The sequence below is a fragment of the Myotis davidii genome, unplaced genomic scaffold (genome assembly GCF_000327345.1).
Source record: "Myotis davidii unplaced genomic scaffold, ASM32734v1 scaffold394, whole genome shotgun sequence".
Lineage (NCBI taxonomy): Eukaryota > Metazoa > Chordata > Mammalia > Chiroptera > Vespertilionidae > Myotis > Myotis davidii.
This window is the reverse complement of record NW_006287548.1, coordinates 226,895-250,075: the sequence shown is the minus strand read 5'-3', so window position 1 is coordinate 250,075 and position 23,181 is coordinate 226,895. Positions and strand designations below refer to the sequence as shown.

Here is a 23,181-nt window from a genome sequence, read left to right as displayed (position 1 = left end):
TCGGCCAGGGCGGACCTGAGGAAGGAGCGAATGGGTAGCGGGGGCGGGGCCAGGGCCTGGCGGGGGCGTGGTTAAGGTCTGGCGGGGGCGAAAGGGGCGGGACCAGGGCGCGGTGGGGGTGTGGTCAAGGCCTGGCCAGGGCTGGCGGAAAGGGCGGTGGATTGTGAAGGGGTGACGGCGGAGCTGAAGCGCAACTCCAGGCGGGGGTACCGCCAGGACTTGAGGACACGCCCACGATGCAGGGTCGGAGTTCCTGTGGAAAGCAGAGCCCAGGTTTCTGAAAACCATTAGCAGTTATGATCGCTCTGCCCTGACCAACACTTTTTCCAGTGGATTTAAGATTAAAGCCTCTAGAACAGTGGTTCTCAACCTTCCTAATGCCGCGACCCTTTAATACAGTTCCTCATGTTGTGGTGACCCCCAACCATAAAATTATTTTCGTTGCTACTTCATAACTAATTTTGCTACTGTTATGAATCGTAATGTAAATATCTGATATGCAGGATGTATTTTCATTGTTACAAATTGAACATAATTAAAGCATAGTGATTAATCACAAAACAATATGTAATTATATATGTCTTCGGATGGTCTTAGGCGACCCCTGTGAAAGGGTCGTTGGACCCCCAAAGGGGTCGAGACCCACAGGTTGAGAACCACTGCTCTAGAACAACAAATGATTCTCACAGTGTGGTTCCTGGACTAGCAGCAGCAGCATCGCCGGGGAACCTGCTAGAAGTGCTGATTCCCCCCATCCCACTCAACATCTACAGGATCAGACTTAGGGGGTAAGGGGGAGAAAGAAGGGCCTGGGCACACAGCAACCCGTGTTTTAATAAAGCTGTAAAACCCAGTGAGAGCCACTGATGTAGGGTAACTGAACTCGGAGGTGTCCTGAGTGAAGCACCTTTAGATGTTCCTTGTTTCGAAAAGAATTGATGTTTGAAGTGGTAGGAGATGTGAATCCCCGACGCTCATGGTCAACAAGATTTCCTGGCTCCGCTAGACTTTCAGTAAAATTTATTGAAATCCCTAAACTTCCATCTCTGTGCAAAACCATGGAAATAATACCACACAGAATTGTCTATAGGGTTAAATCGGATATTCTATTTTGCACAAATAACCAGTATTCTATTTGGCACTGCTCCTCCTCTTTCACGTGAGTTTTGACAAGGATAATGTAAGGCAAAGCCCACTATTTGCAGGTACTTCATTTAGTGCAAGCGTCCTACGAGTATTTGTAGATTTTATAGCTTTAATAATACAAAGTGACCAAAGGGGAGGGGCAGCAATTCAGCAAGAGAAATTGCATTTTAAATTGCATTTTAGAGCTTTAATGATAAACTAATTTTATGACTATACATGAAACATAGCATTAAAAATAGCAAATCTTTTGGCATCTATAGCAAAGGTAAAACACTGCTATTTGAGATTTAATTAGGCACAAATCATATTTTTAACTCTAGTTATCTGCCCAAAAGTTTATTTTTCTTTTTTTTTTTTAATATATTTTATTGATTTTTTACAGAGAGGAAGGGAGAAGGATAGAGAGTTAGAAACATCGATGAGAGAGGAACATCGATCAGCTGCCTCCTGCACACTCCCCACTGGAGATGTGCCCGCAACCCAGGTACATGCCCTTGACCGGAATCGAACCCGGGACCTTTCAGTCCGCAGGCCGATGCTCTCTCCACTGAGCCAAACCGGTTTCGGCCAAAAGTTTATTTTTCAATCTATTCTTTGGAATTTTTTAAAAACTCTTTTTTAAAAAAAAAAATCATGAATGGATGATACATTATTTTATAGGAAGGGAGAGAGAGAAACATCGATGGTTGCCTCCTGCATGTGCCCCAAGCAAGGACTGAACCAGCAAGCTGGTTCAATGCCCTGAGCAGGACTGAACTCGCCACCTTTTGGTGTACAAGATGACACTCCAACAAACTGAGCCACAGTGACCAGGACTCAATCTCTTCTTTGGATTTTGAAGACATTTCCCATCTAAAACATGTTCCAAATAGGTTTCCAAAACAGTAAATACCAGGTTTTTAAATGCACAACATTACTACATAACAGTAACCCTAGCCCGAGGCACCAATCCTCACAGATATCTGGATTCACTCCCCTGTTAGACCTAAACTGACCTTTTTAGTCCTAAATTAGCCTGAGACTCTCTGAAATTTTGAGGGTTGGTGAAAAAGGGACAGAAATTACAGAAGTTGAGCAAGGCACAGTAGTTTAGAGATTGAATCTCTAAAACTATACGGCATCTTTTTCTGTTCTTAAAATGTTTGCCTAAATGCTTCCTAAAAGCACTTTTTTTACAACCATAGATATGTATATACTTTCACACATTTTTGTATTGATATCTAAAATTTTTATCTTTAAAAGATTAAATTTCTTGGCTGGCATGGCTCAGTAGTTTCGTGTTGACCTATGAACCAGGAGGTCACAGTTCGATTCCCGCTCAGAGCACATGCCTAGATTGTGGGCTCGATTCCCCAGTGTGGGGTGTGAAGGACGCAGCCGATCAATGAATTCTCTCTCTCGTCATTGATGTTTCTATCTCTCTCTCCCTCTCCCTTCCTCTCTGAAATCAAATTTAAAAAAAATTTTTTTAAAGAATTGTTATATTCACATTTTGAAATTATCTCTATTAAATTGGAAAAAGGAGTTTAAATACCATAGTGATGTGATGAATGTCATCAAGCATTTTTAAATATATAAACTCTTCGTGCAAAGCTGGAATTCTTGTTCTGTCTTCTGTGCCCTTTTGGGGATTAGGACCTGTAGTCATGAAGAACCAGAGTTTGTGGGAATGGGAAGCACAGAGTCTCCCGGTGGATCATTAGGAGTGAGAGTCAGAGGTACCATTCCTGTGTCCACTCCCAGACCTATGCATTATTCTAATTGAAGCCGTAGGACCATGTAAAAGGCTTTGATTTAATGAGAATAGTAAATCCTTAAGGATAGCACCATATTCTTTTTTTTCTTTTTAAAAAATCTTCACCTGAGGATGTTTTTTCCATTGATTTTTAGAGTGGAAGAGAGAGGGAAAGACACAGAGAAATATCAATGTGAAAGAAACATCTGCTGGCTGTTAATTTATAACTAAAAGATGTTCATATTTCTTTCCCACTCCCATATGCATCTATATACCTCTGTTACAGACCTTTTTGTCCCTAACCTTAAAGTATTTTTTCAGTTCATGCCTCTGACCAGTTGGCCAGACCTTTCATCGCTGCTCATAATTCCATATATAGTATCTCCTCCTCTTTTTTCTTCCTAGGTGAATGACATGTTGCACCACTAAAGATCTGCCCACTGAAATGGTCTTCCCTTGCCACCATGTTTCAAGACTGCCCATAAATAAGGCTTCAATTCAGCTGCTACCCAAATGTAGCTTTACCCACAGACTGAGCCATCCCATTTGTAGATCAAGCTTGGGTTTTTTTCTCCTCCTCCATCTGATCACATAGGATCACCCCCAAAAGCCAATTTGTTAGCCGAGGAAAAAGCACTAGGTGATGCTATACTCACTTCAAATTTGTAAGGTAAAGGTGAGATCATTTTTCCCCCACATGGATAACAAGTTCTAGCACCATTTGTTGAAAACACTGTTCTTGCCCCATTGAATTATTTTGGCACATTTGTAGACAACCAGTTCATTATGTATGTATAAATATATCTAGAGGGCTTCTATTTTTTTCCATCAAATTAGATGTCTCTCCTTATGTCTGGATTACAATAGCTCTATAGTAAGTCTTGAAATCAATGAATGTAAGCCTCCCAACCCTGTTTTTCTTTTTCAAATTGTTTTGGCTAATCTGGATACTTTGCATTTCCATATAAAATTTAGAATCAGCTTTTCAGTTTCTTCAAATGTCAGTTTTTCTTCAAAATTTCTCAACAATATTTTGTAGTCCTACAAATGTTTTATTACATTTACTTCTAAGTATTTCATACTTTTCAATTAAATTGTATTGTTTTGAATCTCAAGTTTTCATTACTAATCTGTAGAACTCTATCCTCTTTTTGTAAACCGACCATGAATCCTGTGACTATTCTAGGCTCATATATTAGTTCCAACAGTGTGTGTCTGTGTGTATCTTAGGCTTTTCTACATCTGCATCATGCATATTTGCCAAAAAGTACAGTTTTATTTCTTTTCCAGTATGTATATTTTTATATTTTGCCTTATTGCACTAGTTAGGACCTACAGTATAATTTGAATAGTAGTGAGAATAGGTATTCTTGCCATGTTCCTGATCTTAGGAAGAAATAGTTCAGTCTTGCGCCATTAAATATTGTTAGCTATAGGCTTTTCATAAATACCCTGTATAACATTAAGGAAGTTTCCTTCTATTTTTAGTTTGATCTTTTTGTTGTTGTTGTTGTTAATCCTCACCCAAGGATATTTTTCCATTGATTTTTAGGGAGAGTAGAAGAGAGAGGGAAAGACAGAGAGAAACATCAATGTGAGAGAAACACATCGATTGGTTGCCTCCTGCACAAGCCCTTAACAGGAATCGAATCCAGGACCCTTTGGTCCATAGGCCGACACTTTGCACTGAGTCAAACCGGCTAGAGCAAGAATTTTTTATCTTGAACAGATAACTTTTTGTCAATTGATTTTCCTGCATATATTAAGATGACTATATGGGTTTTCTTTCTGATAATATGAATTACATGCATTTATTTTTTGAAATATGGGAGAGGGATAGAGAGATACCAGGTAGAAACATCAATGATGAAAGAGAATCATTGCTTGGCTGCCTCCTGCACACCCCACACTGGGAATAAACCCTGCTAGCTGGGCATGTGCCCTGACCAGAAATCAAACTAGTTACTTCTTGGTTCCTGGGTAAATGCTCAAATGCTGAGCATGCTGGCCAGGCCATTTATTGATTTTTAAATGTTAACCCCATCTTAAATTAAAATCTTAACAGATGAACTATACTTGATCATCATGCATTATCCTTTCTACATATTGCAAGAATTGATCTGATATTCTCTTAAATATTTTTATTTTTGCTCATGATAGATAATGGACTGTAGTTTTTTTGTATGTTGTTTTGCAGAGGTGAGGGTGAGGGTAGGATTATATGCCTTTCAATATTTTTTTCTATTGGCTGTAGAATCTTAAATTCTAGATTTCCCCAAGTCTTTTTTCCTCCTTCACCATCCAGTCTCCAAAGTGATGGCATTTTCATACTCTTCTCTAGCAGCAATGCCTGCTGAGATTGCCACATCAAATGCGGCACACTAAATCCATTTTTCTGTACACAGTACTCTGATCCACCCAAACTCTTTTTCAGTATTTTTGCATGAAGGATGGGCTTTTTCTTTCTGGGAGTCCTTTTTACTATTATTAGTTCAATCTTAGGTTCTCCATTCACCTACTCTTTCTCAATTTTCCTGGACTCTCCTTGCTCCTGCAAAGGCTTACTATAAAAACTTAGATACCTCTGCTGGAATTTGTTTTTTATATTTCTCAGAATTTGAAGTTTGTAGTGTTATCTGTCTTGTAGATAGATATCTTAGAGAAATGGGATAGCTGTGAGGTTGTACTTATTCTTGTATATGTGTATGTGTGGAGGTTTTTTGGAGGACATGATAAATTCAAATATAGTTAACTGTCATTACCTTAGGCACCCTATAAATCCAGATTCATCCATTTTGGATTTGCTTTACCCTTCATCTATTAACTTTCCACCTTCCAAATTTGTATTGTTTATCTCCTATTTCTTTTATCCTAGTAGGATTTTTTGTCCTTGTATGTTTAAGCAAAGCTTAAAGTGCTATGCTCTGAGGATGATGGCCATAAGCCAAGGAACAGCACTAGAAGCTGAAAAGATAAGGAAATAGATTTTCCTTACAGAGCATCCAGAAGAAATTAACCCTATCATTTGACATTAGCCCAGTGAAACTAATTTCAAAAAATTTCTGACCTCCAGAATTGTAAGAGGAAATTTATGGGTTATTAGCCACTAAATCTGTGGTAATGTACACCAGCAATAGGAACAACCTGGTCACTTTGTTAATCCTCACTTGAGGATATTTTTTCATTGCTTTTTAGAGAGAACGGAAGAGAGAAAGACAGAGAGGAATATCGATGTTGAGAGAAACACATCCATTGGTTGCCTCCTGCATGAGCCCGTACCAGGGCCCAAGCCGGGGAGGAGCCTGCATCTGAGGTGTCCTTGCCTGGAATTGAACCTGTGACCCTTTGGTCTGCATGCCAAACATGCTCTATCCACTGAACCAAACTGGCCATGGCCAACATGGTCACATTTAAATGGAATGATGTACCTTAAAGGGAGACAAGGCAAGGTATCTAATGTTATAATCAATACCACCTACCAATTAAATACTTTATAACAGAGGTAATTAGATTTAGGATATAAGCTATTCACTTCAATTGCCTCTTATTAAAAGATTACCCCATTTCCAGGGAAGTATAGGTTTCACTTTTGTAAGAGATAATCTAACCACTGAGTTTTAAAAAATATATATTTTTATTGATTTCAGAGAGGAAGGGAGAGGGAGAGAGAGATCGAAACATCAATGAAGAGAGAGAACCATTGATCGGCTGCCTCCTGCACACCCTCCACTGGGGATCGAGCCCGCAACTCCAGCACGTGCCCTTGACCAAAATCGAACCCGGGACCCTTCAGTCCACAGATTGATGCTCTATCCACTGAGCCAAACCAGCTAGGGCAGTACTGAGTTTCTTGAATAAGATTTGTCCCTTTATTTAAAATCTGTGTTGCTTAACATGTAATCTATAGTCCCTTGTTTAATAATTTATAATTTATTATTAATCTTTCCGTTCACTTTTATGATGGAACTCCATACCTGTTGCCCAATATTTAAACACACATAGCAAACTAACAATATGCCAATAGTTCTTCTTTCATTAAAGTGAAAATAAAACTTATTACAACACTGTATTTCTCACCTCTGGTCCTTTAACATTATTTCATTTGATCCCTAAGCCATCATAAACATTGCTATTTTACAGATGAAGTAACTGGAACCAAATAAAGTGTCTTATTTAAAGTCACTGAGCTAGTTGATAGCAGAAAGGTAAGTTGAAGCCAGATCTTTTGTTCCAGGTTCATGCCCTTTCCACTCTATCATATTCTATTAGAGATATATGACAATATCTCAAAATCTTGCCCAGTACTGTTCCTCAAACTGTTATACCCCAAATAAAAGTTCTAGATGATCTGCATATTCCCTTTCAGATGTAAAATTTACTGCATTGTTTTTAGGTTTTTTTTTTTAACCTCTTTGACACTGTGTTCACCTAAGCACATTCTCAAGTGTTTTCCCATCTGTAAGATGCCTCTGTGATATTTCCTGAAAGTATTCTGACCAAAAAAACCAAAAAAACTTAAATAAAATTCTGCAAGTATTGTTCTAGGTTGAATTAAATCCATATTCACCTTTTCTAATCACAAATGCATGTGAGTGATTTGGCATACTATTTTTCTTCTGAGATTCATGATGTTACAAGATTTGGGCTATAGCCCAGCTGGCGTGGCTCAGTGGTTGAGTGTCGACCTGTGAACCAGGAGGTCACGGTTCAAATCCTGGTTGGGGCACATGCCCGGGTTGCGGGTTCAATCCCAGTGTGGGGCATGAGGAAGGCAGGCAGCCAGTCAATGATTCTCTCTCATGGTTGATGTTTCTATCTCTCGCCTCCTCTCCCCTTTCTGAAATCAATTAAAAAATATATTTTAAAAAAAGATTTGGGCTATAAGTTAAAGTTGAATAATATAAGAAGGCACCTACTTTCAAAAAGAATTTTATTAGAAAATAAACTGATGAACAAAACAGATCCAGAAACATTGAAACATGCAACAGACTGACATATTGCAGACGGAAGGAGGGGAGGGTGGGAAGAGATTAACCCAACAATTTATATGCATAGCCCATGGACAAACAAAAGTGCTGGGAAGGCATGAGGAGGGGGCAAGCGTGTGGTGGAGGGGGTCAACAGGAAGGGGGAAAGGAGGGCATCTGTAATACTTTCAATAATAAAGATTTTTTTAAAAGAATTTTGTATCACTAGCACGTGGATAATGAAAATTCATAATTTTTCTGTACCCTTCCCTTAACTCTTCCAATCTCTGCAAAATTACAATTGAATCACCTTTGAATGGATGCAACTTTTGAAAATGCATTAAACACTATGTAAGTAAAGGGTTTTATAAGAATTGAAGAAACTCAAAATTATTAAAAGTTCAGTAGTGAGAAAAGTTAAAAATAAGTAAAAAAATTCATAATAAAGTTTTTAAAAATCATTTAATCATTAACTGAATGATATATGGTGAAAGATATATAAGCTCCAGTATTACTGTGTAAACAAACACATTTATTTGATGCTTGGGATGGTGTTATGGACGTATTTCACATCACAAAAGCAAGGTGGCCATAATTAAACCTTTAACTAACCTGCTTGAATTGTCCAGTGACTGAGCAATTTTACCAGATGAATTAATGCAGGAAGTTTCCAATTCTAGCAAAGTGCCTTCAAATAAAGTATAGAACAGTGCATACATGGTGCTAGGCTAGAAAATGGTTAATGTTCATTTCTATTGTCCTGTCACTCTGGATCTAGAGACAAAAATACTAGCAAGAAACTGAAACAGAGCTTGGGTTCTGTCTTATTATGGATTAGGTTCTATTAACCTTATCAAAAACAGAAAGATTAGGCCAACAATTAGACTACCAAAAGTTGATGAATAAAAGATTTTAATTATGAAAGAAAATAAAAGTAAAATAAAGTACCAACCGAATGTAGTGTTGTTTACCTACAAGTGGAGATTTTCGGGCTTATGAACATTTTCTTGGGGGCGGGGGGAAGTAACCATGTTTTTGAGGTGGCTTTAAAACAAAAGGTGGCTTTAAAAGCTTTATACTGCCCAACTGGTGTGTTCAGTGGTTGATTGTTGACCCATGCACTAAGGACATCGGCTGACTCCTGGTCAGGGCACAAGCCAGGGTTGCTGGTTCAATCCCTAGCAGGGGGCATGCAGGAGGCAGCTGTTTGATGTTTCTCCTTGATGTTTCTAACTCCCCCACCCCTCTTCCTCCTTTCTCTCTAAAAAAAATTTTAAAAAACCATATTTTTTTAAAAAAGGCTTTATATCTGTTGTTACATATGACAAAAACTGGTATTTAACATTACATTTATCTAATGCACACAGGACTACAGAAGAAATTCTGCTCACAAGAGAAAGAAGCAGCGATCAATTTGCTGCTTAACAAATACTGTATTCAATTTCTTTTTTAAAAATATATTTTATTGATTTTTTTACAGAGAGGAAGGGAGAGGGATAGAGAGCTAGAAACATCGATGAGAGAGAAACATCAATCAGCTGCCTCCTGGACACCCCCTACTGGGGATGTGCCCACAACCAAGATACATGCCCTTGACCACTATAGAACTTGGGACCCCTCAGTCCACAGGCTGACACTCCATCCACGGAGCCAAACCGGTCAGGGCTGTATTCAATTCCTTCCCTACTCAAATTACTTAACCAAGGTTAAGATCAGACTATGAATTGAGAATTACAAATTAATCAAAGAAAGTAACATCATCTTTTAATTTGATTCAAATCCATTTTCACGTACAAAGCTAACTATATACAAAATAAATGTACATTCTTAAAAACTTTTAGAATACAAATTTCCAAAGGACTAAAAAAAAGTGCAAAATTTTCAATTATTATCTTCAATCATGCTATACAGAAACAAATAAAACATTAGCTCATATACACACTGAAAAATTTTAAAACAGCATTTGATATAACAAAACAAAACATACATCTTATATATTTAAATTTAAAAGGATGAGGAAGGGAAGAATGTATTGCACCAAATTAACAGTAACTTCATTATAATGAGACTATTAATCAAAATTATTTACACATCTTTATTATGTTTAAAACTTTCTCAACTTTAAAACCTTTTTTTGGCATATAAATATTCATTGAGTCACAGTTTGCACAGTCAATAATTAGATATAAATAAGGCTTAATATTCTTTTCCATGGTCCATTCCAGTAGAAAAAATGAGAAGGAACTTTTATGCTAACTATATAACTTTTTGAATTAAATATTTAAATAGCAGCACAAATTGTAAGTTTTTAAAAAATGTAATTTCAGATTTTCAGTTATCCTCTTCCGAAATGACGGTGTGCATGATGTATATACACACACATATTCAAGTCACTGTCACCGTCTATGAAAACACTGAAATGCTTCCATTTAATCTGGGTCCCAAAAAACTGACATGAAAGACAAATAGTTTTCTGTCTTAATGGATGCACTTCTACAACAATTTTCCTCCAAGTCTTTAAAAGCAAACAGATGAGGGAAGAAAAGCCATACCTGTTAGGAGTTCTGAAGAGAACAGACCAACCCTATCATTTACTAACAATTTTTCTTATGTAAAGCTAACTATAAAACAAACAGTAGCCACACAAAATTTTGGTTATGGTATATATGAATCACAGAAAGCAGTAATAAAGCAGAATAAGAAAAAAAGTCTAAAATAGAAAAGATTTTAAACAGTAAGATCTATAATATGCCAGAAATTTTGGGAAAAGCATAGAAACTATTATAATTAAATAATTTAAAAGTTATCCAAGAAAAGCAATCAAAATCCCAAAGGAAGAAATAGTAAATTCTCTGTAATCCCTAAATAAGAAACTAAGAGGTTGAAATTCTTTTCAGTCAAGTCTGAAACTGGTATTTCCTTACCAGAACCAGTTTCTCAAGTGTTCATTAATATAATTTTAACAATATGAAGAGCAAAATAATGTCTATCTCAGATAAATTTTTCCCTTCAAAATGCAAAATATCTGTTGAATTTGTAGGTGAGCCCACTAAGTCTTCAAACACATTGCTAATAGAATATTGCAAAATATTCCGAAGAGAAGGAACATCAAAAATAGCATTTTAACAATAATTAATATACTGGCTACCAGAAAACCTCTAGTTTTAATACAAATTAAGTTGAAATATGTTATTACCAAAATAAAATTTTAAAAGGTTCAATTTGATTAAGACTTTTTTAAAAAGTTAGATTTTAATCAAAATATAATTTTATTTTCCAATTTCACCTAACTCCTAACCTTTTCTATTCTCAAATTACAACATGACATTGAAAAATATTACTAATAGTTAATCACTTTCTATACTCAAAAATAGTTATAAATAAAAATAATGCGACAGCTATATTTTAAGTGAAAATACACACACACACACACACACACACACACACAAAACTTCACTAACAGTCAAAGGTGAAAAATGAGAAATGGGTAATTCTTTCAGTGACAAATTTTTGGTTATTATCATTATGATAATATTTGCAAAATAAGTTTTCAAGGAAACATATTAAAACTATACCATGGAAAACAAATTGAAATAGTGACTTTCTACTTGTTCTATTCCTTTGTACTTTCAGTTCATAAGATTATAGACATTAAGACAAAAGTAAATACAGTTATATCTCTTTTTTCAATAAAACCGTTAGTTTCATAGATCAAAATCCTGCAATGTATTTAGAAATCACCCACATATGACAAATGTGAGATAATCCAAGATGTGTCTTGAAGAATTACTATAACGTACTAGAAAAATATTTGATAACGTAGCCACTTTTACACAAGGTTCTTTAATTGAAGAAAATAACTTAAATCCCATAATCAAGCATGGCTTTATATTATTAATGTAGAAAATTGAATCATTTCCACTACAAGTCAAAATATCTTAAATGTTAATGCTTTATTTAGTGTAATACTAGGACTTTACATATGAAAAATTAAAAATTATTTCCATATAGAAGCTATACTTGCCAAAGTCATCAGATGTGGAAGGACTTTAGCAATGCTTTTTAATTAGGAAAATTCTATTGATTACTAGAGCTTCAAGGTTATAGAGGTCTAATTCTATTTTGTCACTCACGCTTTTTATTAAAACTTTTAAATGTTACCTAATTCAAATATGCAAGTATTCACTGACAGCCACTAGGAATACTTTTGAGGGCAACTATTAGTTACAAGTTTCAAATATGAAAGGTATAAAGAGGGCTTATAATAATAATGCAACTAAAAAGGAAATTTAGTTGTTTCTATAGCACGCAATACAAAGAACCCATTCCAAGCAAATTCTAGATAAAATGTTTCATTTAAGGATAATGATTAAAACTCTTCTCAAATAAGCCTTGAATATTAGATCTGATTTATAAAAATGAATGAATTTCTATAGAATAAAGTATTTTAAGATTTAATATAATCCTGAGACATTATTTTATATCGAGATCAAGTAAAGTCATTCATAAAGTCCAGAGTAGTGCCAAGATTTCTGTACATTTATAAAACCTCAATAAGTCTGATTTGCAATCTCAATTAAGAAACAGTGGCCTAATCAGGCCAGTGTGGCTAAGTGGTTGAGCGTTGACCCATGAACCAAGAGGTCACAGGCTGGACTCTGGGTCAGGGCACATGGCCAGGTTGTGGCTTGATCCCTAGTAGGGGGTGTGCAGAAGACAGCCAATCGATGTTTTTTTCTCTATCCCTTTTACTCCCTCTCTAAAAATCAATACAAACATATTAAAAAAAAAAAAGCTTAGTTGATTGGAATGTCATCCTGTACACCAAAAGGTTGCAGGTTCTATTTCTAGTCAGGGCACATATCTAGGTTGTGAGTTTGATCCCCAGCTAAGGCCTGCACAGGAAGCAACCTATCAATGTTTTTCTCTCTAAAAATCAATAAAAGTATATCCTTGGGTGAGAAATAAAGAAAGAGTCCTAACCGGTGTTTCTCAGTGGTTAGAGTATTGACCCGTGCACCAGAGGGTCCCAGGTCCGGTTCCCAGGTATAATTTCCCAGGTTGCAGGTTCGAGTCCCTTGCAGGAGGCAACCAATTGATGTTTCTCTCTCTCTCTGTCTCTCTCTCTCTCTCTTCCCACTCCCCTCCACTCTCTCTGAAAATCAATGGAAAAAATATCCGTGGCGAGGATTAACAAGAAAAAGAGACTTTTTACACTGGCCTAGAAAATGCTAGATTCAAATTAAAGAAGAAGGTTGTGGCCAACATTTTAATCATATTGAAATGATGACTGATAACAATAAACTGCCAATGCCTAATGTCATCAGAAAAAGTACCACCAGGACTCTGATGAAGGAAAACTCTCTAAAACACACGTTGTCAAGTTTAAAACAAATCAAATGTTGAATATATATGATAAATGAATTAGGCAAAAGAATAACAAGAATTGGTATTGATTGAGAGAGTGATAAAAATGCTTAAGACTGGTCACTTACTTGGAATGAATAGTTTCAGTTGATGAGAGAAAAAGTAATTAGGACAAGCTATGTGTCCGGCCGATAAAAGAAAACAGATTAGATTCAGAAAAGAAAAAGAATCTATTTCATTTCTTATGTCAAAAACTCTATCCTAAAGACAGATTTAAGAACTTATTTATGGAAGACAAGTTTAATGATGTATTTGAAGAGATCAACCTTCACCCCATTCATACTATTACATGAGATAGTATTTAATTTTTATATAATATATCCCATAAACGTACATCTTTCCTTGGAAAGGTGATATAGACAATGCTACTCATTTTTAAATATAAATATATAAAAGGAGTTTACCTCTTTAAATTCAATTAAAAGATTTCCATTAGTGATTTCTTCAGTGGTAACAATATAAAATATACTTAAGGGCAAATACATAAAAATCTGGCATTCAAGTTAAAATTTTCTTTGCCTATCTTACTCAAGCAGTATCTAAAAAAAAATCTTAGGTTAAGATTCAACTTTCAATTCTAAATTCTAATTAAGTATGAGGACACACTTATTCCTGCAGAAGCATAGAACTGATTTTTAGTAACAGCTCTTTAAGAATATTTATATGCTTTACATAGGGGGGGAAAAAAGCTTTACTAATGTTCCTTCCTAATGATAAGTGAATAATTGGTATTTTCTCTCTTAGAAAAGCATGTATCCTACAAAAAAGCACTGTGACCTCAAGAAAATTGAGCTTCAAATGCTTACAATATTTTTAATTATTTCTTAGAGACGAGAGAGCGAGAGCGAGAGCGAGAGCGAGAGAGAGAGAGATAAATTTGGTGTTCCATTTATTTATGCATTCATTGGTTGATTCTTGTATGTGCCCTCATCAGGCATCAAACCCACAACCTTGGCATATCAGGACAACACTCTAACGAACTAAACAACCAGCCATGGTCCACACTTAAAATATTTTAAACCAACTGGCCAAGCTTCATTTTCATATACTTTCCTAATTTTCACGTAACGGTCTATTTTATCTTCTCTCCTCTAATTTTAACTAAGCAAATGACAAAATACTAACTGGGACTAGTTGAAAAGGGGCGTATTATTTTATCTTCTCACCTCCAATTTTAAGAAAATGACAATACTAATTGAGGAGAATTGGAAAAAGGCTTATAAAGCTTTTTTATTCTCTAAGTGAGCACAGGTATTGTTTTATACCTAACCTCACTTTCTAAAAGTAAAATCATCATCTTACTATAAATCTCTCATCAATAGATGCTGAGAATTTTATTTCCATCATTACCATTGTCAAGTGTCAAGAAACAAAAGCAAATGAAAAGTTCTGTAGACTTCATAACAGCCAAGTTAAGATATATTTATTAACTGAAATGTCCACCTGTTAGTCCATTCTAATGATATTGTAAATATCTCCCACTATACAATATAGAAATAATTTATACAGATAGCATCTAAATACACCAGAATCTCCCAAAGTATGTCTTTCCAGTGATTATCTAGTGATTTTTATTTTTAAAATATATTTTTATTGATTTCAGAGAGGAAGGCAGAGGGAGAGATAAACATCAATGATGAGAATCATTGATTGGCCGCCTCCTGCAAGCCCCCTACTGGGGATTGAGTCCAAAACCTGGGCATGTGCCCTTGACCAGAATTGAACCTGGGACCCTTCAGTCCACAGGCCGATGCTCTATCCACTGAGCCAAACCAGCTAGTGTTATCTAGTGATTTTTAATTCACTGGACTGAACTGTTTAAAGGAGAAATATATTATTCAACCAATGGTTCTACTATATTTGCTTATTTTAATAGATACACTTTAAGTTCTGTTCCTTCAGACTGTTGCTAGTATTCTCAAAGATTTACTTCAAAATTTTACATTTTGGGTTTTTACTTTTTGGACAGAGTAATATAAAGTATAATTCCACTGCTCTGCACATTTGTCAGTGTAGATAGGATATCTATTTTACTGTGAACAAAGCTGCCTACTTGTGCTATAAAATGAGTACTCCTTGTTCAGTTCCTCCATCTAAAAAGCAGCAACGTAAAAAAACATAAATTTAGGAATTTTCCCTTGGTAATCTCAATTAAACTTTTTGTAACTTATAAGCATCTAAAGTAATTTTCAAAACCACTTTCAAGACCTTAAAAGTAAAGAAGACATCCTTATACCAAAATATTTGGATAAATAAGTAGAACAACAATTTTAAAGTGTTAATTTCGAAAGTTTTTTTACAGATCAGCATTTAAAATACCAAAAAGCAATCACATTAGTTCTGCTAACCTGAAAACGCATAAAAATGTAAGATAAAAATTAAAATAGAATCTAAGTATCAAAAAAATCGTAATTCTCTATTGTCTTATTTTGAGACATTTTCACCAAAATTCCTCAAAAAGGAAACCTTTACATTCACGTGTTCTATTTTACAGTTGCTGCACCAATTTATTTCAGTGTTATTTACCTAAAAAAGAACTGTTTTCTACTGAATAAAACAGGAATTAAAATAGGAAGAAATTATTCGAGTACACAACCTTTTATTAGTCAAGACTCAGATCAAATCTACTCAAAAAGCTACCCTACACAGAATCCTTTGCTTCTTACAAATTTTTACGCACTCACAGAGTTATAAAGAAAAGGGTAGTAGATACTGTGGGCACCAGAAGAGAAGAATTGCTAAGGGAAAACTTTTTAAAGATTCAAATGAGATGACAATTGGATATAAGGAAATCTATGATTTGTGGAATGAAAAAGAATATTCTTATTTTAAGAAGCTATTAGTGTAGAAATTGTTTTTTCTCCTGACCACAGACCTCTTTACGAGAGCCATGCAACCATTCATTCCTGAAAAAAATACAATTAACACAAAAAATTTTCGCACAATCTCATTCATAAGTGCCCCCAAACCCATAGAATCTCAAATTAAGGACACTCAGAGTTGTAAAAGCTCTCTGATCTAACTCAAGAGATGACCTTATAAAAACACTAGGTTTAACATTCTTTTTGAATTCCAAAATAAATCTATCAACCATTTACTATAAAATCTTAAATAAAGCATAATGTAACATTTAGCTATGCATAACAAAAGTAATTGTAATTCTAAAAGTCACACACCACATGAAATAGAAATGTATATCTTGAAAAATTACTATTATCTAAATGACTAGTTTAAGTTATACATGTCTTTTTCATTCATTCATCTATCATGTGGAAGACCTACTGAGAAACGTAATATATTTGGTTATTGCTAACTCTTCTAATTATCAGAGGAAAAAGGAGTATTCACTTAGTAAAGAAAAAGTCAAGAAATTTTGAACTTTGAAGATATAAATTGTGCTGCAAATGTTTCTACAGTAAGGATCCAACTGTCAAAATCATGATCAGCATTTTGTATCTCTAGTTTCTCTTATTCCTACTCAACCTTTATTATTTAAGAAGAATAATAAAATATTACTAGTAATGTGCTTAGTAGTAGTGGAATGAACCAACGTACCAGTTTCAATAGACTTATTTTCAACTGATCAGGAAAATTTGGAATTTATACTGAGTTTTGAAAATACAAGTATGCAACAAATACCTTTAAAATATTACTTCCAATCAGGAGATCCAAGTAAATTGACTTTTTAAAAAATATGGTGGACAGATAATAGGAAAATGATTAAAGAATATATTAAAAGCCATTTCTTTCAACCGTCTTATTTGTACTTTTATTAGATATACCTTAAATATTGCTGTTTAGAATAAGCATTTTAAATATAACTTCTTAACATTTTAGAAGTTTGTTTTTCCAAATGGACTAATGATCATTAGAATGGACCACTAAATATAATAAAGTAAATTTTCTAAAATCTACCATAGTGCAGGCCAAGAATGAAAAAGAATAATGTTAACCAGAAATTTTTAACGTGAATAATAATACAACAGACATCTTTATACACATACCATACCAAATTTTGGTAATCCTGAAGTGATTTTCAGGGATAAAACCCTGAAACATTTCCGATAATTGGTAGATGTGGTTAAAGTGACAAAGCAGTAAATCGAGTTCCAGTTACCCATGAGAGAAGATGGAACTGACAATCAGTTGGAATCTTGAGTATTATATTCAGTTTCTCCAGATGAAATCTGGCTGAGTCGCTTGCTAGATCCCCATAGTTTTCGAGAAAGCTGACCTGAACGCATCTGTTTAAAATAATCCAGAGAAAGAATAACTATTATTAAGGAAGGAAAGACAGAGAATAAAGTAACTTTCTTATTCATACAGAGTGACAGATAAAAATTGCCAAATGTGTGCTTTCAATCATATCATAATATAAGCAACACTCGTGAATACTACTAATTTTAACCCCTTTTTTATTGCCCTTTGAAAAATCACATTTTTAAAATTTATTTATATACCCTAGTATATGTGTATGTGTGTGTGTGTGTGTGTGTGTGTCTGTGTGTGTGTGTGTATTTAAATTGATTTCAGAGAGGAAGGGAAAAGGAGAGAGAGAGAGAGAGAGAGAGAGAAGAACATCAATAATGACAGAGAATCATTTGATCAGCTGCCTCATGCATGCCCCCAACTAAGAATCGAGTCCACAACTGGGCACGTGTCCTTGACCGAAATCGAACCTGGGACACTTCAGTCCGCCGGCTGACGTTCTATGCACTGAGCCAAACCAGCTAGGGCTATAACAGATATTTTTGATTCAGTTGGAATGAAGAAGAACCAAAGAAATCCCCCACATTACGGCAAATGAAATTCTTGACTAGGTTTTACCTCAGCTGGCTTGCCAACACCCACTATAATCAATTTGCCATCTTCTAATCCTACCAGAATATGGCTGTATTCTTTGGTTACAGAAACACAATGGATAGGCATTCTCATGGATAATGGGGTGACACTCGGATTTAAACTAGAAGAGAAATAAAACACACACACATAATTACATGGAAATATAAATAGATCCTTAGAATTTTATTCCTGGAAGTTAACTTAATGATAATCTAGTTCTGTATTTTAATTTTACAGATGTGGGATTTAGGTTCAGAAAGTCTGAGTGCCTCACACAAGAGTCCACATTTATAGCATAACTTAAAATATTTAAGAAATCTTTTCAACATCTGTTGAAAGAAATATTTAAGAAATATTTTCAACATCTGTTTTCTTCTAACCATATATATGAGCTCTTATTAAATGACGTTTATCTTGCTGATTAACAAGTTAAAGTGGAATAAGAAGGGTAAAAGCTCAAAAAATATATGTGGGGGGATAAGGTCAATAAAATTGGTCTATTTACTTTACCTTAAAAGATATAATATGTAACACATATAAATATAGTATGATAAAATAATACATATTTAAAATTTCATATGAAACATAATACACCATTAGGAAAAATACCCACAACTTTTATAATTAGAGAATAAAGAACCTTATGATGTTATAAATATGTTCTACACTAACATGCTAAAATAGCCCATTGATTTTTCTAACTTGGGATTTTCTTAAAATGCCCTGAAAGTAAGGTTGTAAAACAAAATGTTGGAACAATATTATTGGAATGCTCTACCACGGAAGAAAAATAAAAATGAGAAGGGAAATACAAAAACAGAAAGAGATGTTGGTTATAGAAGTAATTCTGATTGAATGCAGTAAGATAGAACATCTTGGATCAGGAAATAATTTAGATAAAAAGGTTTTTGGAAAGGCTAAAACAGTTTGAGGAATATAAATAAGCCACAATAAGTTTCTTTATAAAGAGAAAAAAAGAACACGTGGGCATATAGGAAACCTAAAACATATCCACTATTCAAACTTCCTTCTCCTTCGCTGCTTTAAATAATAAGATTCTCCACCAATTTCATCCACACACACACTTAATCATAAAGACACATCAGCCTTTAAAATACTTTAGTTTTACCACAATTTAAAAAATATTTTTTAAAACCCTAATTTTAGTTTGCAAAAATTCAAACTGTAATTGGACAACTTTCTAAATCTATAATCCAGGGCTGGCACTTCCTGGCTATTAAAAATTTTTTTTTTAAATTGTGGTAAAATTTTTACATTTAAAAAAATGCACATCTGTAATTTACTAATCCAGGAATAAATAGCTTCCCCATTTTTTCATAGTTACTAAAAAAAAGACATGTTCATAATAAATTATAAACCAAAATATTAGAAACCTTAGAGTGATTTTCACTTCAATAATTCTTATTATTTACCTGTGGAGATCTCTTATGGACAGGAACCCTTGTAAACTACCCATGACAATGTGTTCTCCAATTATGCATAAATCTGATACTTGTTCCTTCAGGACTTGAGACCCTAGACACTTTCCATTTACAGAAAACAGATGCAATGCATTCTTATCCTGCAAAGATTAGATAAAGAAAATCTACTTATCTCAATTTAAAACTGAGTTTTAATACTGTTAATTAAAACTATATAACAGAACGATTATTAGGTTTAAAATATTGGAATAAATACATGGTTATAATTAAAGAGAAAGTGTGTAAACAATATTATTCAAGTGATTTCAAATCAGACTGCCAAGTAAATAAATACTAAATAAGAACTCTTACTCCTTCAAAAGAATTAAAACCTCATCCTGTAAAAAAAACAAAAAAACCCCTCTACATTCTTAAAACAAAACAAATAGATTCTCTTAATTTTTTAAAAGCTTTATAACTGAAAGGAAAGTAAACATATAAAATTCATGGTTTGTATATTTATACCCTGCCTTGGCAAAAAGAAATTATTACATAAACAAATTATTTTTGAAATAATATATTATGTAGACCAACAGAAATCCCTAAAACAAAATACAAACATGAGGCCAAAATTGTGATAGGGTAAGGTAATTGTAAGGAATGAACAATCTGAATGATGAAAGGAAAACACATTCTTTTTGAAATGTTTTCTTTCCTTCCTCAAAATGTTTTATATATACAATGTGGGAAGGAAAAAAACAAGCCCTATTGCATGAAACTGGTAGATACCTTGAGGGTGGTCTTTTCTTCAGTGCTGGAGTAGATGACAATATGTCCTTCCCAAGATATGGCCAAATTGGGAATGGTCAGGAGCAGAGAACTCTCACAAGGTGGTCGTAAAGTCCTCAAGTACTGACCTTTCTGAATGGTATGTATAAGGACAGTGCCATCCTACACACAGAAAATATTAGAAAATGAAAAACAAAAAGAAAAAAGACACCAAAATTGAAAAAAGAAAAGAAAAAAGAAAGTGGACTGGATAAGGAAATAGGGAAAGGAACTGAGAAAGTGATTATAACTCTAAGTACTTGAGGAAAAATTCCAATCCTGAAATTTCAAATAGACTTTTATTTCATAAAATGCCCTATTATTATTAAATAATAAGACCAGTAAATTCCCAAAATAAAATTGTCTCTTTAAGGTTGTCCTTTTTGCAGTTTTCTACTTTTGCAAAGTCCTACACATAATAAAAAAGTTCTATACTTTTATCAATTCCCCTACAAAAAATTTAAATATAAATATTGCTCTACCCCTGGCCAGGTTGCTCAGTTGTTTGGAACATCATCCTGTATACCAAAAGGGTGAGGTTCAATTCCTGGACAGGGCACATACCCAGATAATAGGTTCAATCTCCTGTGGGGGTGTATATGGGAGGCAACAGATCAATGTTTCTCTCTCACATCGACGACTCTCTCTCTCTCTCCGCCCCCCCTCTTCCTCTCTAAAATCAATTAAAAAAACATATCCATGGAAGAGAATTAAACAAATATGATATACTAGAGGCCCGGTGCACAAAAAGTTGTGCACTCGGGGGGCGGGGGGGCTCAGCCCGGCCTGTGCCCTCTCACAGTCTGGTAGCCCTCGGGAGATAACGACCTGCTGGCTTAGGCCTGCTCCCAGGTGGCAGAGGGCAGGCCCAATCCCTATGTGCAGACCCTGGTCAGGCTCAGAGCAGGGCGGATTGGGGAGTCGGGGCGTCACCCCGTCATGCACAGAGCAGGGCGGATTGGGAGGCTGCAATGCCACCCTCAGTCACGCTCAGGGTAGGGCCGATTGGGGGGTTGGGGCACCGCCCCCTGTCACACTCAAGGCAGGGCTGATGGGGAGGTTGCAGCGCCACCCCCTGTCACGCACATAGCAGGGCCAATCAGGGGGTTGGGGTGCTGCCCCCTGTCACACACAGAGCAAGGCCCATCAGGGGGTTGAGGAGCTCCCCCTGTCAGAGAGTAGGGCCGATAGGGGAGTTGGGGTGCCTTCCCCTGTCACACACAGAGCAGGGCCGATCAGGGGGTTGTGGCCCCGCCCCCTGTCACACACAGAGCCACAGGTCGATCAGGGGGTTTGGGCGCTGCCCCCTGTCACGCTGAACCCAGTGCCAGGAGGCCTCGCAGTTCCGCTGATCTCGGTGCTGGGAGGCATATTACCCTTTTACTATATAGCATAGAAGCCTGGTGCATGGGTGGGGGCCGGCTGGTTTGCCCTGACGGGTGTCCTGTATCAGGGTGGGGGTCCCGCTTGGGTGCCTGGCCAGCCTGGGTCTGAGGCTAGGCTCCAGCTCTGAGGCCTGGTCTGCTGAAAGCAGGTATCTGGTTTTTGGGTTCTATAATCTAAACACTGTTTCAACTCCAGCTCTGAGATCCCGGCTGGCTAAAAGCAGGTTTCTGGGGTTCTGTTTAGCTTCTATATTTGTAACAATGTTTCAAACTGCAAGCTCAGAGGCCGAAAGCGGCATGCGGGGAACGTTGGTTTCCTCTGTCACTGAAGCAAGCAAGCCTCATGTTAGCTTCAAGCTGCCTGGCTGCTGGCCGCCATCTTGGCTGGCAGTTAATTTGCATATTGCCCTGATTAGCCAATGGGAAGGGTAGCGGTCGTACTCTAATGACCATGTTTCTCTTTTATTAGATAGGATAGAAAAATTAGCATTTCTTAAAGGTGGAATCTTACCCTTGATCCTGACACTGCCATGTCAAGCTCAGTGCTGATGCCGACACTCAATACCTCATCAGTGTGTCCATAAAGAATCTGAAAGGGTTTAGATGCTAAACCCACAGGAACACCTCCCTAATATTAAAAAAGAAAAGCAAAGGTAATTGCCTTGTAGACTCTTTCCTATTAAAAGATTTTATGTTGTATTTAAATTGTCTAATTACAAACTAACATTGCAACTAGTTCTTACCACTGATTCTGTTCACAGTACTCATTCTTGTTTCTCCTTGGGTTCTAAAATTACTCTCAATATTTGGTAACTCAAAAATTGAAATCTGAATACTTTCAAAGTTGATTATTTTAGATTAATTTTAACAGGTATATTGTTTTCCCTTTTCTATAAATTTATTCTCCCTTCACTTCAAAGAAATGTTTTCTATTATATTTCTCAACACTTTCTCTTTTTCATTTATTTGAGTACCTATTTCAGGGACATCAATTATCTTTATGTTGACTTTGTTGATTTCTATAGTAATTACACTTTATCTAATAGCTTTAATTATTTTGTTTTTTACATTAATTCTATCTTCCATGCTAATATTATTTTTAGTCACATCAAATCTGATCCTTACTATTTCTGCTTTGGATTTAGTATATTTGTAATGGCATTGGCTCTGATCTCAGCTTGATTTTTCTGCAATTTCTCTTTTTATCTTAAAATGCTATTTTATAATTTAATTTCTGAGGTTTTATTTTATTGAATCAATATTCTTTTTTTATTGTTGACACTATTACAGATGTCCCCCATTTTTCCCCCTTTGTAACCTCTACCCAGACCTCGCCCTCCCCTCCCTTTGGTCCTCACCACACTGTATGTGTGTCCATGGGCTATGCATATATGTTCTTTGGCTATTCTCTTCACATTCTTTCATCCAGT

At 35.6% G+C, this 23,181-nt stretch overlaps 1 protein-coding gene and 1 long non-coding RNA gene across 4 annotated transcripts in view; both read right to left on the bottom strand.

The window, feature by feature from the left end:
- Positions 1-3,608: 3,608 nt before the first annotated feature.
- Positions 3,609-14,141, bottom strand: LOC107182406. The gene is made up of 3 exons (XR_001513122.1): positions 13,224-14,141; positions 9,832-9,837; positions 3,609-3,619 (listed from the first exon to the last, which is right to left on the bottom strand). It is a non-coding gene; the product is annotated as an uncharacterized LOC107182406 (long non-coding RNA).
- Positions 14,142-15,844: 1,703 nt separating this feature from the next.
- Positions 15,845-23,181, bottom strand: part of NBEAL1 (neurobeachin like 1) — a 116,023-nt gene continuing 108,686 nt past the window's right edge. For all 3 annotated transcript variants that reach the window (XM_006759395.2, XM_015561106.1, XM_015561107.1), the window contains 5 exons: positions 22,263-22,379; positions 20,328-20,489; positions 19,551-19,699; positions 18,103-18,238; positions 15,845-17,519 (listed from right to left, as the gene is read on the bottom strand). In XM_006759395.2, the coding sequence (XP_006759458.1) occupies positions 17,418-17,519; positions 18,103-18,238; positions 19,551-19,699; positions 20,328-20,489; positions 22,263-22,379 (666 nt within the window). In that variant the 3' untranslated portion in view covers positions 15,845-17,417. The remainder of the gene's footprint in view (positions 17,520-18,102; positions 18,239-19,550; positions 19,700-20,327; positions 20,490-22,262; positions 22,380-23,181) is intronic.